We start from the raw sequence: 16,927 nt of genomic DNA, 5'->3' as shown, positions 1-16,927 counted from the left end.
TTTAAAACACTATACCACCTTTTCATTCAGCCTAGTAGTTTTTATTTTTCATTGACATTTAGAATTCAGTTAAGTGCACTTACTAATTTTCTTTTTGTCTCAGTCTCAGTTTTCCATCGCTATCTGCTGATGAGAGAGCATAAGTACTGGGCAACTGATAAATCGCATCCAACATAAGTTTGTGTTTACATAAAATATGTGTACTGTGTGTAATTATGTATATATAAATACACACACATGCATTTTGAAAAGTTTTTTAAAAAAATATAACATGAAAATTGTTATATTTATATGAAATATTTATATAGAAGATAAATTATATAAATATGTATATACAGTACACTATACAAATATTTCTTAAATATATACAAATATAAACCCTAACCCTAACCCATACCTCATGTGTGTGTGTATTTATATATACATAAGAATTATACACAGTGTACACATACATTATGTAAACACACTTATTTTGAATGTGATTAATCGGGATTAATTGATTGGCCAGCAATTTATTTATTTATTTATTTAATTTTTTTTAAAGCATTTTCCTACTTCTATTTTGGTCATGTGTCTTATTTTTGTTGCAGTAATTATTATTTATATTTATATTATTATTATTATTATTATTATTTATTTGCTTATTTCCTTGTTTTCTTTTCACCCTGAATGTCTTAAATGTCTCATTTAATATATCCAATGAATAATTGCGACTTATTATATACAATTATAGAATGTCAATATTGTTTATAAATTGAATGAATAAGTTACTTATACATTTAATTTTATAAATGTGATTTACATTTAATAACTGAATCATTACGATTTCATGTAATGTACATTTATTCATTAAATAGATACTTTTATCCATACTCCGACTTCCAACTGAACAATACAACAAGCAAATGAACACAAAAAGCCTAATTTAAGACTGTCTGACACTGCACAAACATAATATCAATCATTTACTCATAATAGACACTTTATCCAAACCAACCTTCGAATAGTACACAAGTGATTCAAACACTTTCAACATTTCTCATGCAACATGCACATGCATGCAATATTTCCATCACAAATACACAACGAACAGTTGCTTGCACAATAATGGACCTTATTCATGAAACACGAGCAGAACGAATCTGTGTAAACTGCTCATCAATCCATTTGGCACAAATGGCGTACAAATGGTTTTACGTATGATTTACACAGAAATTTGTTCTGCTCGTGTTTCATGCAAAAGGGCCATAGACACGATTTTTCCTTGCACAGATAGTTTGAAGCCAAAACACAATGTATACATAACATTTGCTCCAAAACATTTAGAGAATAAAGGGTTTTGTACACGACAAATGGCCAAAAAACAGAAAAAGCTCTTTTTTTTGCTAGTAGCCACATACATCAAATTCAGTGCATCAATCTCGGTCTTAAACAACACATTAACTTGGTCCATAATCGGTACTGTTTAGTCACACTGGTGTTAATGTCCATCATTGTGTGTTTACTGCTACTGTACAACTTTATCATTGCAATTACAGTCTCAAGAGTTCCTGAATAAGCCTTTGTGAATAATAAATCATGCTCTATAAATGGATGTGATTTGCTTTCTCAAACTGAGGCGGTGAATAGATAACACGGATACTTCCACGGCTTTCTCTATATGCGCTGAAAGTGTTTTTTTTCCTTGGTTTTTTTTTCATGCAAATGAGCTTTCGGTCTTTGAGAGCTGAAAACTGGACGTTGGCAGAAACCCTTGTTGGTCAGCCCTCTCTTGTGGTGCAATTTAATGGGAAACTGTCCACACTTTTTCTTCCTCATGTGGGAAAACATTTCGAATAGAAGGGGAAAGGCTAATGCTTTGTGCCGTTTAAAAAATCTTCTTCAATCTGATTTCCTTCCTTAAGTGTCCCTGTTTGTTTAGTGCTAATGAAGTGTTCACCATGCAGGCAGCAGGATATAAACGCAAATATCTGTTCAACCAAAATCCACCACTTTTTGGAAAAACTTAAGATAATCAAGATAGATAGATTAAAAAAAACATATTCAGCTATAAGAGACAATCACAAAAGAAGTTTGCACGACATTGAGAAAACACACCAAACAGGCCAACTCTTTGACTCACTTCATGTTTACACACTTCAAAACCAGATTAAATATTAATGAGGTCTGTAAAAGTCTTCAAAACAACTTGTGCACATGAAAGTAAAGCTTCAGTTAACTTACTTTGTCCATTTAAACCTCAACAAAAATACAGTTTTAGCAGATAAACATTCAGGTACACTGGAAAACTGAAGCAAAATTCATTATTTAGCTACTAATATTTACTTATATAGTTCATAGTTTATTAACTGCAGAGATACAGAAATTATTCAGGAAATGATTACATTTCTGTATATTTTAGGGATGCTTGGTATTAGAGGTCGACCGATAGTGAATTTTACCGACACCAATAACTAGGTTGGATCACACTTGCCGATTAATCGACCGATAGTTTTTAAAATAGATATAGGATAAAACATAACACTAATTAAAACAGTGCTGAATTTTATTATAAGAAATCAACAACAACAAAAAAACAGTACCGAACCATGAACATTTGCTAAATTGCATATGTATATATTAAAAAAGATAAGTTCTAACAGAAAAAAATATATACAGAAAACAAACTAAAACATTAAAATATTACAAATAAATGTTTCTTTAGCTATAACCTAGAAACATGCATTTGAATGTCATAGGTAACAGACTGCAAGTCCCAATTGTTAACAAGGATGTATTAGCTTATTTAGCTAGCTTACATGAACTAAATGCATTATGCAATATACATTTTACAGCATGTATTAATATTTGAGCAATACAATTGTACCTTAATCATTCATGTTAGTTCATAGTGCATAAAAAGGTTAACAGATAAAACTAACAATGAATGATACTTCAACAGCAATTATTAACCTTACTTAATGTTAAAAATTTAATATTATTGCATTATATTAAGTGTTATTATTTCATATAAATCCAAACAGTTTACTTTTTTAGAACACCTGACAGTTTTCTAATCAAAATAACAAAATATGTTTCTGATTTGTTTATAGTTCTGTCGGATGCATGACCATACAGTCTGGTTTCTCACATCACAAGTTGTTATATCGTTTGAACTGCTTCAGGTAGCTTACTGCTAATGTTGGCATCCTGTCAGCCTCAACGACAAAGTACATACATACATACTGCTGTTCTTTCCCTGCTAAAGCATTATAATGATTTGGCAACATGTACTGAAGTGTTTTGTATTCATACCGTTTCCCTTTCTGTGTTTTAAATGCGTGTCAGACGTGTCAGTGCACTCTGTGCAGTGTGTGTTGTGAAGCGAGCATGCCTAGTGTGTTAATGTAAACAACATCAATGATAGTTTTGATTTGGCTTCTAGAGGCTGCTCTCGTTCTATATAATGCCAGGAGACCCTTCTCAGAGCTCTCGAAGCCTACTGTGTAATGACAGCGCACCCTTCTCAGCTGTTGACACAACGGACGCAAACTGGAATCGGTATTGAGTTTTTCTGATAACCAATTTTTCCACCAATCAGCTATCAGTGACGAAACCGATGAATCGGACAACCTATACTTGGTATAAGCACAACCTTGAGGCGGATGGGCTACAACAGCAGAAGACCCAACCAGGTACCACTCATCTCCAATACAAATAGGAAAAAGAGGCTACAATTTGCACAAGCTCACCAAAATTGGACAGTTAAAGACTAGAAAAATGTTGCCTGGACTGCTGAGTCTCGATTTCTGTTGAGACATTTAGACGCTGGAGTCAGAATTTGGCGTAAACTGAATGAGAACATGGATCCATCAAGCCTTGTTACCACTGTGCAGGCTGGTGGTGGTGGTGTAATGGTGTGGGGGATGTGCAGGGGCAGCAGTGGCTAGGGGCGGCCGTGGCTCAGTGGTCTGTGTAGGTTGTCTACAAACCAGAAGGTTGGTGGATCAATCCCCGGTTCCACCTGACCAAGTGTCGAGGTGTCCATAAGCAAGACATATAACCCCAGCTGCTCCAGACAAGCTGGGTGGTGCCTTACATGGCTGACATCGGCGTCAGTTTTTAAATAGGTGAATGTGAGGCAAAAATGTAAAGAGCTTTGGATGGCCATAGGGTCTGTTAAAAACGCTATATAAATGCAGTCCATTTACCATGTTTTCTTGGCCCATTTTAGGCCCCTTAGTGCCAATTGGGCATCATTTAAATGCCACGGCCTACCTGAGCATTGTTTCTGACCATGTCCATCTCTTTATGACCACCATGTACCCATCCACTAATGGCTACGTCCAGCAGGATAATGCACCATGTCGCAAAGCTCAAATCATTTCAAATTGGTTTCTTGAACATGACAATGAGTTCACTGTACTAAAATAACCCCCACAGTCACCAGATCTCAACCCAATAGAGCATCTTTGGGATGTGGTGGAACGGGAGCTTCGTGCCCTGGATGTGCATCCCACAAATCTTTATCAACTGCAAGATGCTATCCTATCAATAAGGGCCAACATTTCTAAAGAATGCTTTCAGCACCTTGTTGAATCAATGCCACGTAGAATTAAGGCAGTTCTGAATAGGCTTGGGCGGTATCCAAATTTTGATACCGTCAAACCTCCTCCCTATTTTACCTCGGTATACGGTATTACCGTGAATAATTAAAACATTATGATGTAAGGCTCAGACAGCGTCAACAAACTGTTGGCTTGGCTTATATATATATATATATATATATATATATATATATATATATATATATATATATATATATATATATATATATATATATATATATATATATATATATATATATATATATATATATATATATATATATATATATATATATATATATATATATATATATATATATATATATATATATATATATATATATATATATATATATATATATATAGGCCTATATTTTTATTTTATTTTTTACATTTGAGCCCCTGCCCCTGAGAAACTCTGCACGTTTTATGCTTACCGTTATGAGACAATTGTCAGACAATTGACTTTTTTTTTTGTGAGTCCCATGTCCACTTGATTTTTGTGGAGTTCATGCTTATTGCTTACATTGCCAGCTGTGTGACAAAAGGCTTCCGCAATATTACAGCATAGTCCGAGGGTGCGCTCGGTTTTTCATCCACGCAGCAGTGAGTGGATGGTGGTTTCGGATATGCGCCCTTAGGTTCAAGGTATTTCCATCTCTCGCGGTCATCTTTTTGTTGCACAATTTGCAAATTGCCTCGTCTGTATTTACCGTCAAAACCCAAAATACTTCCAAACTGCAGAAGTTTCGAGACCGAATAACTCAGTGCCCGACTCGCCGTCTTTTCCCCTCTCTCTCTCTCTCTCTCTCTCTCATCCACGCTGTCACAACAACGCATACACATATTTAGGCATTTAACAAATAAATAGTATTTAATATGTAAATAGTTTAATTAGTTCAACTTATTAAATATTTAATAATTAATTGTTGATCAGCAATATGTAAGTTGATCTGTTTTTTGTTTTTTTTGACGGTTTGACGGTATTGAAACTGATACCGTTGCTATTTTTAGATCCCGCGGTATACCATTTTACCGTATTACCGCCCAAGCCTAGTTCTGAAGCCGAAAGAGGGTCAAACACAGTATTAGTATGGGGTTCCTAATAATCCTTTAGGTGAGTGTATGACATTTAATTGGAGGAATCAGGTCAGGGAGCCATGTAAAATTCACTTTGAGACTACTTATTTGGGTCATTTAAAAAATTACATAATTCCATGATGTTGAATTTACATGAACTAATTATGTTTAACTTAATTGATTGACTTGTTGGAGTGATGTACAAGATTAAATCATGTAAATCCAACACACTTTCCCCCCAATGTATTTCAACAAAAGATATAAAACATTTTAAAGGGGGGGTGAAATGCTGTTTCATGCATACTGAGCTTTTTACACTGTTAAAGACTTGGATTCCCATCCTAAACATAGACAAAGTTTCAAAAACTAATGTTGGACGTTTGATGGAGTATTTCTGTGTTAAAAATACTCCTTCCGGTTTCTCACAAGTTTCGGAGAGTTTTTTTCGAGTATGGGACGGCTTGATGTTAATAGAGCGGAAGGTCCTTGTATGGGCCGTACGGGCTCTTCTCCCGGTAGGGTGCGCGCGCGTGACTAGAGCGAGAGAGGAAATGCACGCCGTAAACACACTTATGTCGCGCGCCACGCTCCACTTTCTTCCTATGGGTGACGTCGAGCGACTTCAACGCTTCAGCACAGCATTCCAGGAAGGCAGCGCTGCATTTGAACCGATTTGAACGCAGAAATGACGGGAAGCTTCACAACATTGCTTCCGTCGCATCTCAAAGTGGATTTCCACGCCACTGCTGTCACAGGACTTCACCAAATCATACCAAAGAAGTGTGTTTTTGACGGAGCGGCCCCAGCGATAAAGGTTCGGTCATGCTTTGGAAGCAGCCAGTGAGTAAAACTGCTTCAAATGTCTGTGCTGTTGGCTCGTCACGTGAGTAAACATCAGTAAACGACACGATCGCGTGCTTCGTCATTCAAATGCGCTAACGGTTACTCCATTGCTGTTCTCTGTATAACGTTACACTAGTCTGACATGCAAAACCGTTTTGCTTGCTACTTCTAAGGTCTAGTCGCATACAATAGTCCATAAACCAAATCATGTCCTCATAAACTGCGAGTAAAGACACACAAATGTTGACAGGCCACTAAATACAGTACATACCACAGAGACGGACGTCCTGACGTTGCCGTTTCTCCTGTTCAATTTATTTCTGCCTCAGATTTGATTGTGGATCATATCTGTATTAGCTGAGATAGCCATGGGTTCCTCCATGCTTGAGGACGTCACCGCTTTGTTCGCGCTAGTCATTCTTTAGCTCCGCCCACACGATACGCCTCCAGGCGCTCGTTTTTTCCGGAAAGACTCGGTACAGCCCATATTTCTTTTATAAATATAATAAAACTAAAGACTTTTCGGAGATATGAAGGATGCAATACTACTCTATAGGTACTCAAGATTGACATGAGATTGACTGAAACTGAGTGTTTCACCCCCCCTTTAAATGTAAGGTCCGATTAATCGCAAATAAATTACAAAATTGTGTGATTAATTTCAACCCAATTCTTCCAATTACCAACCAATTTTTCCATGGAACAAACATTTTTGTCACTATGTTCCATGCAACATACAATAAATGAGGATTTAAACTATCAAGTAAAAAACAAGCAATCAAACACAAAACTGAACAATACTCACTAACCCTAAATGAAGTAATTCACTACAGCCACTAAAAATAAAAATCAGACATGGTCATTATGAACCATCCAATACAATACACTAACACATATATGTGTGTATAAACTGCCTGGATAGCTTGATAAGGCACAACGTCACTGCTTGATTCCACATAAAAGATCTTAACCACTTCAGGTGCATCAGATATGATAACAACAGCTGAAGCAATGTCAAACCATATTCAAAGGCTCTGTCAAAGCAAAACAACACGGCTTCAGCAGGGGAGCGGTAAAAATAACACTTTTCTTCATCACAACACTTTGGTGTCACTCAAAGACCATCATAGCACAGTGATCTAAACAAAAATAGATAGATAGATAGATAAATAAAATAAAAACTAGTTTTCCTCACCGTCTGCCAAGGGGTGCAGCACAGATCCACTGCTGGACTCCTGCAAAGAAGAGTAGAGTTTATCTGAAAGGTGGAGCTCGTAGTAGAGTTCGAGTGGTTTATTATAGCACAATTTGGATTAGTAGAGTAGAATAGCGGAACAATGGACTTTGTTAAAGCAGTTTATCAAAACCGAAGTCTGTGAAGTATAGCAGATTATTAGTACAATGCCAGTGTAGTTTACTAAGATACTAATAGAGTTTATTAGAGAAAAAAATACTATGATATTTCCCTGGAAATGCAATAGAACATTTTTGTAAGCACGTTAGAAGAATATACAATAATATTTGTTGTAGAGAATGTTTCATACATTTATGTTGTATATATATTATATATATAATATGGGTAACACTTTACAAAAAGGTAATATTAGTTAACTACATTAGTTTACATATTAACATGAACTAATAATTAACTGCACTTCTAAAGCATTCATCAATCTTTAATAATGTTAATTTCAACATTTACTAATACATTATTAAAATCTGAATTGGCATTAGTTAATGCACTGTGAAGAGTGAACTAACACAAACAACTGCCATTAACTATTGGTAATAAATATTAACAAAGACAGACACAAATGTATTGCTCATGGTTATTTCATGTTAGTTAATGCATTAGTTAATGTTACCAAATGAGACCTTATTGTAAAGTGTTACCATAATATGAAGTATGTAGCAGAATATTAAAAGTACATAAGCATTGAATAGTTTATTAGAAAGTACAAGAAATGGCATCAGTAAAGTATTTAGTAAATTTAATGTACACGTCAAAGACAAGTTGTGAAACATTGTAAAATACACAATATACAGATATTAATAAAACATATCAATGTAAATGTCAATACTGATGGAGTACTCGTATCACTGCTGTTCCATAAACTCTTCACATATAACGTTAATTACTTAATACAGACTTCTTCAGGCTCAGCTTTATAAAGCACTAGTTGTTTTAACAGCACACTTTTTTGATTTTATAAACTTAGTCAACGCGTTATAAGCTTATATTTCTGCACATGATTGTGTATCAAAGCTTATTGTGTTTATATAAGTACTAACTGTTAACGTTACTGAAGCTATTTAAAGTCTTACCTGCACAAACATTCGCCTCTTCCAGTAAATAACTCGAGTTTATCGCCCAGGACGGAATAAATCCCGTGAATTCATATTGTTGGAGGCCCAGAAACGGATATTTCTCTGTTTGCCGATTATATCATGTGATTGTTTGAAACTTTTCCTTCTTTTGTGTGAGTGATCTTCTGCTCAGCAGCTCCAGTCACCGCGACGCTTCGCCATATTGTTAGTGGAGTCAGACTTTGAGCATGCGCAGTGAGATGAGTGCTCAAAACGACTCCATGCGGCAGCCAATAGAATTGCTTTAATCCCTTTAAAAATGTAAATAATTATAATGTATTGTTTGTTTTATATTATAATACTGGGTTATAAATTAATGAAACATTGTAGTAAATTAATTTACAAAATAAGCACTTATTCACAGGAAGCATTACTGTCTTCAGCAAAATAAATTTCACAAAAGGACAGACACATTTTTTGAAAGCTTGCACTTCCTGAAAGATACTAATATATTACAACAGTAGCAATAATTGCAGTTACTTTGATATTTTCCTGGAAATTCAATTCAAATTTTTTGTCACCAAGATTGAATAATTTATTATATAAGTAGGCTAATTTAAAAAGGTGTATTTAATTATTACATTATTTTACATGATTTCATATTTATTTATTAAATCACTACTTCTTATAATCTAATAATTATAATTATAATATTTTAGTTACATTGTATATATATATATATATATATATATATATATATATATATATATATATATATATATATATATATATACGTATATAATAGATATATCAAAATCATTTTAAATATATGAAATTATTTTACATTATTTAATATGTAAATTCGAAAAAGAAAGAAAGAAAGAAAGAAAGAAAGAAAGAAAGAAAGAAAGAAAGAAAGAAAGAAAGAAAGAAAGAAAGAAAGAAAGAAAGAAAGAAAGAAAGAAAGAAAGAAAGAAAGAAAGAAAGAAAGAAAGAAAGAGATGAGAGGATGCGCTGAGTTTCCAACAGGTGGCAGGACAGTCCTGCTCACAGACCGCGCGCGTGTGTGTGTGTGTGTGTGTGCGTGTGTGCGTGTGTGTGTGGGAGGAGTCACACACATGAACAGCCGCTCGGGCTGCTTGGCAACACACAGCATGAATCCAAATGAAACACGTTCGTTGAATCAGGAGATTTTGATGGGACACTTTGATCAGTCCAGCCCGACAGCACCAGCGAAAGTCATCCACAGACCCAAAACGAGCCGAAAGCTTCGGGAATTACTTTCAGGACCGAGACGAGCCTTTACACACAGAGTTTATTCATCAAACGAGTTCAGATGGGACATTTGGATGGTGCAGACATGAAGAATGAAGAGGATAAGATGTAACAAAGGAGGACACAAGCTGACATCTCCTCCTGATGGATAGGAACATTCCGACAGAAGAGAGCTTTCTGTAGGCTGTTCGGCTGGGATCTCCTGTCTAGTTCAAGATGAGTTGTTTCTGTGGAGTCCAAGAGGAGTTTTACTGTGAGGTTCTGCTGCTGGATGAGTCCAAGCTGATTTTAACCACTCAACAGCAGGGAATAAAGGTAGGAGATGCTTTCATAAGGACTTACTTCAATATGCTCAAAAGATGAACTACTGACCCAGAGGGCAATGCACTCTGTTTTACCTTATTCCCATACAAAAGAACGAGATATCTGGAGTAATATAAGGGAAATTATAAAGTATGATTATCTCATTCATATCAAAGCAACATATGATGCAGTTAGATGATTTTCAACAGGATCTGTGTCCATATTTAATATTGTTGAGGTCCACACCCAGAACCCATGAGCTCAGCACACTGTTAACCAGATTACAGTAACCAGATGATCTGGTTACACACCATGAGAACGGCATAATTATATAGCTGGCTGTTTTTTAAATGTTAAATGAATGCATGCATGTTGATATGCAGTACATTGGATATTATTAAATATATACAGGTAATTATTAAATAAGTGAACTAAGAAGTATCATGTGATTGCTTCATTTTGTGGACATAATAGCTTGTTTCAACATATGCATATGGCACATTACTTCTGATTCATGCTTTAGATCTTTGTTTTTTTCCTAAGTAACTTCTCATTCTAGGCCGTATTTCACTTTATTTGCCTAGCAGTGCATAAGAAGTTTGCTTCTGTTGTGCGGTCATTTTGATGAGTTATTAGTCCATTTATTTCAACCAGGGTGTTAGTTAATGCAGGCAGAATGGGATGAAGTTGTATATTACTGCTCTGTCTCACTCTCTCGACTGAGTAACATCAGATATCATATTGCCCTTGGCTCTAAATTGTTAATGGACAGCAGAGCAGGAGGATCTTTAGCAAGTCTTTAATGGACTGTATTTGAGTTTGAACATCATCTGCACCACACATTTTTGTAGCTTTTAGCTGATATCTACAGAGAGGGAGTAAAAACAACAGTGTAAATGGGTCAAAAATGCTTTTAATTAGAGTGTGTATTAGTTTTTTGCACGTTTGCCAGGCATGTAGGTCATGGTCATTGCACACCACAGGAACAGAGTCTGAGATGAAAGTTGATGAAAGTGTCCAGCTGCCTGTAATGCTTGTGTGCATGTTATAGCATAGTCTCTCTTCGTCAAGACATTAAAGGTAGGGTAGGCAATTTGTTTTATAAACTTTAACTCAACCTGCTCGTATTCACATCATTAGCTACAGGGCACAGCTGATTGGTTCCTGCTGTATCAATAGCCTATGAGCTTGCATGTTCAACCTTTAAACACTTGGTCAGCTTTTGCTGTTGCAGTTGCAGTGCGCTTTCAGAAAACCCTTCACCTTCCTCAGCTCCACCTGTATAGATATGCTAGGGGTAATTAATGTACGCTAGGCCTATATCTACAGCAGCAGCATGTCTTACTCGCTCACAGCAGCGTGTCATGTATGTATTGGCAGTAGCCCTGTACACGCTTTGCAGCAACAATAACAGCGACAACAGCAATAACCAACAACAGCAAACATATCAACATTCTTATACCCACTACCATGTCAAACACTTGTGAGTTTAGTTTAATGAATGAGCCATTATTATTATAAAATTGTGTTTCTTTTGTGCCTACTCTACCTTTAAAAAATATTTTAATACAAACCCCCGCAAGTACAACATAAATGAGAGTTTTATATTTTTACATAAAATCTGAAAAGTGCAAAATGCACTATTAAATAGAATAATTACTTTTAATTACCACATTCTAACACACACACACACACACACACACACACACACACACACACACACACACACACACACACACACATGTACATATACAGTGGGTACAGAAAGTATTCAAACCCCCTTCAATTTTTCACTCTTTGTTATACTGTACACACATCACCCCATATTTTACAGAAAAACTCAGAATTGTTGACATTTTTTGCAGATTTATTAATAAAAGAAAAACTGAAATATAGCATGGTCCTAAGTATTCATACCCTTTAGAGCCTTGGTGAGAGAGGTAAAGAAGAACCCAAAGATCACTGTGGCTGAGCTCCAGAGATGCAGTCGGAAGATGGGAGAAAGTTGTAGAAAGTCAACCATCACTGCAGCCCTGCACTTGTGCTCAAGACTGCTCAAGGTTCACCTTCCAACAAGACGATGACCCTAAGCACACCGCTAAAATAATGAAGGAGTGGCTTCACAACAACTCCGTGACTGTTCTTGAATGGCCCAGCCAGAGCCTTGACTTAAACCCAATTGAGCATCTCTGGAGAGACCTGAAAATGGCTGTCCACCAAGATTTACCATCTAACCTGACAGAACTGGAGAGGATCGGCAAGGAGAAATGGCAGAGGATCCCCAAATCCAGGTGTGAAAAACTTGCATCTTTCCCAAAAAGACTCATGGCTGAATTAGATCAAATGGGTGCTTCTACTAAATACTGAGCAAAGGGTCTGAATACTTAGGACCATGTGATATTTCAGTTTTTCTTTTTTAATAAATCTGCAAAAATGTCAACAATTCTGTGTTTTTCTTCCAATATGAGGTGTGTAAATGAATGAGAAAAAAATGAACTTAAATGATTTTAGCAAATGGCTGCAATATAACAAAGAGTGAAAAATGTAAGGGAGTCTGAATACTTTCCGTACCCACAGTATATGTTAGTATGTGGGTCTGTAGGCTTTTTTTAGCTTTGGTCCAGCAGGTGAAAATGGTGCATCTCTGATCAGTAAAGGAGAAGCACAAACACTGCAGAACGACACACATGCTGAATTTGACTTTTGTTAAAGTGTTAGAGGTTTGATCACATGCACTAACATTAAATATGAGCATTGAGCAATAAAAATAGTCTTTTTGCTTTTTTTTGTTAGGAAGTGCTTACAAAGCCACACATTTTCTTATGTGCACAGATGCCTAAACACACAAAGCGTGGAGCGGTTCACACACTCGTGACACAAAGGCCTCATTGATTTGACCCAGACGGCGGTGTGTGTATTTGTGCGTGAGGAACAGAACAGCTCACATGTTTCCATCATTGCAAAACAAAGACAGCATCTGAGGCCATTCTTCTGGCGAGGTGTCGCTCTCCTGACATTTGTAAATGTCGTTTATTTAGGGTTCGACCAGTAAGAGGTTTAGTCTTCCTCCAGTGTGTTTCCTGTGGGAGAATGGCGATGATTTTTAAACAATAAAGTCCTTTGGCACTTTTCAACACAAAAAGATTAATATAATCTGTTATTGTGTTCATTGTGAAGTTCAGGGGTTCAGTTTAAAGCTACAGGGCATCAAAACAGGCCTGAATAATTAGATGTACTCATGGTTCAGTGATGATATCACATATGATTGAATCTCTGAGTCAGGTTTCACTCTAATATGAAAATAAGGAAATAAAAAGAGTTTATTTTAATGACAATTAAACATTTAATCCACCAAATTCTAACAGTAATATTCTAAAACAAACAGTAATATAAATACTTTAGATTATATATATCATGATAGTTTGCCTTTATGTTTTAAAAAATTAAACAAATTAAAAAACACTAGTTTTTTACCACTAATAATAATGAGAAGAAAAAAAAATATATACTTTTTTGGGGTGAAAATGTGATATGTTAGCGCTGGTGTGAAATATACTGTTCTATGGTATTGTATGATGTTTAGCATATTCATATGGGACATACATTTCTTGATCCAAGGCATTTCAAAGAATGCCAATGTATTACTAGCATGTCCAAAAGCCTGGTAATACCATTGTACTCTTTTGTATGGGGAGCGACAGACAGAGAAAGTGAAAGGCAGGGGAAATGTGTGTCACTGGTTCCAGTACCCTCGTCCTCCAGTCACACCCACCCTGTCAGCGTTTGGGAGTGTGCCGGCTGTTCCAGACAAAGGCAGAGGAACCCCTGTGATAAGATGAGCAGATTTCCTCTGGCTGGGCTTCAGTTGGACTAATGCGAGCTTTGGATCAAATCCTTCATCGTTGCGTTTAATGGGATTCCTAAATGGGTTTGTGTCTCGGCGTTATCCTAACTGAGTGCATGTGCTCTATTTTACTTTTTCACCTACAAACACTTTCCACAGCTTGTGTTAATAATGATGATGAGCCTAATCAGCTAATTATACAGTCTAATAGAGGACGGAATCAAATTATTGACTGTTTTTTCTTGCAGTCTGACCTTTTAAGCCCATTATCTGGTGCTCATCTCGTAATGACAATGTGAGACAGAAATAAACAACAGACTAGAGAGCATCGTGCATTTGCAGCTCATAGAGTGTGTTTTCGTTCAACAGCTTTCCCAATTCAATCTGATTAATTTCTTAAAATGGAAAATCAATTAACGCATTATAAAGTTATAAAGAAGTTTCTTCTGCTCACCAAAGCATGCATTTAATTAAAAATGATTTTATGTGAATATACTGTAAAATTATTTATTCCTGTGATCAAAGCTTGAATGTCTTCAGTGTCACGATCCTCCAGAAATCATAATATATGATGATTTAAATTTCAAGAAACATTTATGAGTATTATCAATGTTGAAAATAGTTGTGCTGCTTCATATTTTTGTAGCAATATATTATGAATAGATAAGTTTAGAATAAAGGTCCAAAAGAACAGCATTTATTTAAAATTAACCCAAATTGTAAAAAAAAAATATATATATATATATATATATATATATATATATATATATATATATATATATATATATATTCTGAAGAAAGACAAAAATTAATAGTGATGAAAGCCAAAAGATTAAAAGCCATGGATGAATATTTAATGAGATTTGTGTCCACATTACAGGGGATGAAAATGACTTTAGAAAGATGGCAGCCTCATTATTTTGTTTTACACATAGATTGGTAGGTCTTTTAGTTCAATCGGTTTACTTTACTTCACATATGATGTGTTGCAGTTCAAAAATGGAGAAGCACTTTTTATGTTTTTCCCCCCAAAGTATGCATTACTGTAACTCAGGAAGTCCTTTTAGATTATGTTTTTTAAAAATGTATTTTGGCAACTTTAATTTAAAGACCTTATATGGTTCAATTCCAGAGATATGGTTATCTTAATGCGGCCCCATGAGTAAATTGTTAAATTTGTACACGTTTTCAGTATCAAAAACCAAATGTGGTTCACTTAACATGATTTCTGAACAATGTTTGTTCTTCAGACATTCCGCTTTCAGTACAATAAATATCAGCTGTATGCAGGGTCACCCACATTTGTTTTTCAACCATTGAAAATGGGTTAAGTTCATCAATTTGCAATAGAGAAAGTTGAGATCTCTGTATCTCATAAGAATAAAACCATATAGGGCCTTTCACGAGTTTGTGTGCCCATATAATCTTAGTGAAAGTGGTAAACAGATTTGTCTTGCTGTCTGCTATAGAGGGGCTCGGAGAGGATATTCTACCCGAGCTCCGATTGCCCCCCTATAACAGGCAAATTGAATGAATATAATAATGAATGAATGAGTCATTTATATAGCGCTTTCATATGTACTACTGTACACCCAAAGTGCTTTACACTCGTGTCAGGGATCTCTCCTTAACCACCACCAATGTGGTGTACAAAAGGAGGAGCAGGGGAGGAGGAGGGATGCTTCAGGAACCAAAAAGGGGAAGAGGTAAGCTGCTGGTTTTATACCTTGGTATTAATTGAAAGATTAGATGGGCGTACTCCTCCCGAAATTACGTTTATTAACTTCACTAAAATGAACAAACCGAAAGAAACGCTTGTTAAGAACCAGAAACTAAAAGGCTATTGCGATATCTTTAGTACTTATTTGAGTTACAGGCATGCCAATTTGAGAGGGAAAAGGTGCTTCTCCCCAATGGCCACCGTTGGCATATAATGCAATAAGGATTGCTAAAGACAACAGAATTCACTTATAGATCTGTGTGTAAAATAAAATTATATTGCTGCCATCTTTCATCTGCCCCCTGTAATTTAGCTTCAAGTTTTAGGTGAAAATTGTAACCCCTCTTCAAAAAGTAAATATTTAATCAATAAAGTGAGCCAGGGATCTCTGGTTGAGTTGCCACGGAATTATCCTTTCATATGAGAAATCTACATCTGTGTGTGTGTGTGTGTGTGTGTGTATGTGTGTGTGTGTGTGTGTGTGTGTGTGTGTGCGTGTGCGTGTGCGTGTGCGTGTGCGTGTGTGTGTGTGTGTGTGTGTGTGTGTGTGTGTGTGTGTGTGTGTGTGTGTGTGTGTGTGTGTGTGTGTGTGCGTGTGTGTTTCGGAGACAGGCACAGACAGACTCCATACCCGAGCTCTGAAACCTCTGACAGCCCAGAGATGTTTTACTGGCTCTGCCAATATCTCATTCAAGAAAGGAATTCACAAAGAGTATTCTCTGCAGCCATCCATCTGAAAAATTAAATGGCATTTTTCAATTTAATTTATGACGATGGCTAAAATTAGGATATCATAAATACCATGAATACTAATATCAATAATGCCATGCTATATCGGTCTAACCCATGGAATTACTTATGATACGTTTGTGTATAAGTGTGTCGGAAAGAAACATGATATTCTTTGTCCAATGCGTCTCATGAGCCTCTCATAACACATTCCACTGAGAAATCTAATCTCACAGGCAA

At 35.9% G+C, this 16,927-nt stretch overlaps 2 protein-coding genes across 2 annotated transcripts in view; one reads left to right on the top strand and one right to left on the bottom strand.

Annotated features, from left to right (window-relative positions):
- apc (APC regulator of WNT signaling pathway) overlaps window positions 1-9,030 on the bottom strand; it is a 43,406-nt gene extending 34,376 nt beyond the window's left edge. The window contains exons 1-2 of the mRNA XM_067433550.1: window positions 8,835-9,030; window positions 7,705-7,744 (exon numbers count right to left, since the gene is read on the bottom strand). The gene's annotated coding sequence lies outside the window, so the exon portion shown is untranslated. The remainder of the gene's footprint in view (window positions 1-7,704; window positions 7,745-8,834) is intronic.
- A 911-nt stretch (window positions 9,031-9,941) lies between these two features.
- epb41l4a (erythrocyte membrane protein band 4.1 like 4A) overlaps window positions 9,942-16,927 on the top strand; it is a 72,453-nt gene continuing 65,467 nt past the window's right edge. The window contains exon 1 of the mRNA XM_067433248.1: window positions 9,942-10,406. Within this exon, the coding sequence (XP_067289349.1) occupies window positions 10,308-10,406 (99 nt within the window). The 5' untranslated portion in view covers window positions 9,942-10,307. The remainder of the gene's footprint in view (window positions 10,407-16,927) is intronic.

Source organism: Pseudorasbora parva, chromosome 23 (assembly GCF_024679245.1).
Source record: "Pseudorasbora parva isolate DD20220531a chromosome 23, ASM2467924v1, whole genome shotgun sequence".
NCBI classification, from domain to species: Eukaryota; Metazoa; Chordata; class Actinopteri; order Cypriniformes; family Gobionidae; genus Pseudorasbora; species Pseudorasbora parva.
This window is presented reverse-complemented; position numbering and strand designations above follow the sequence as displayed.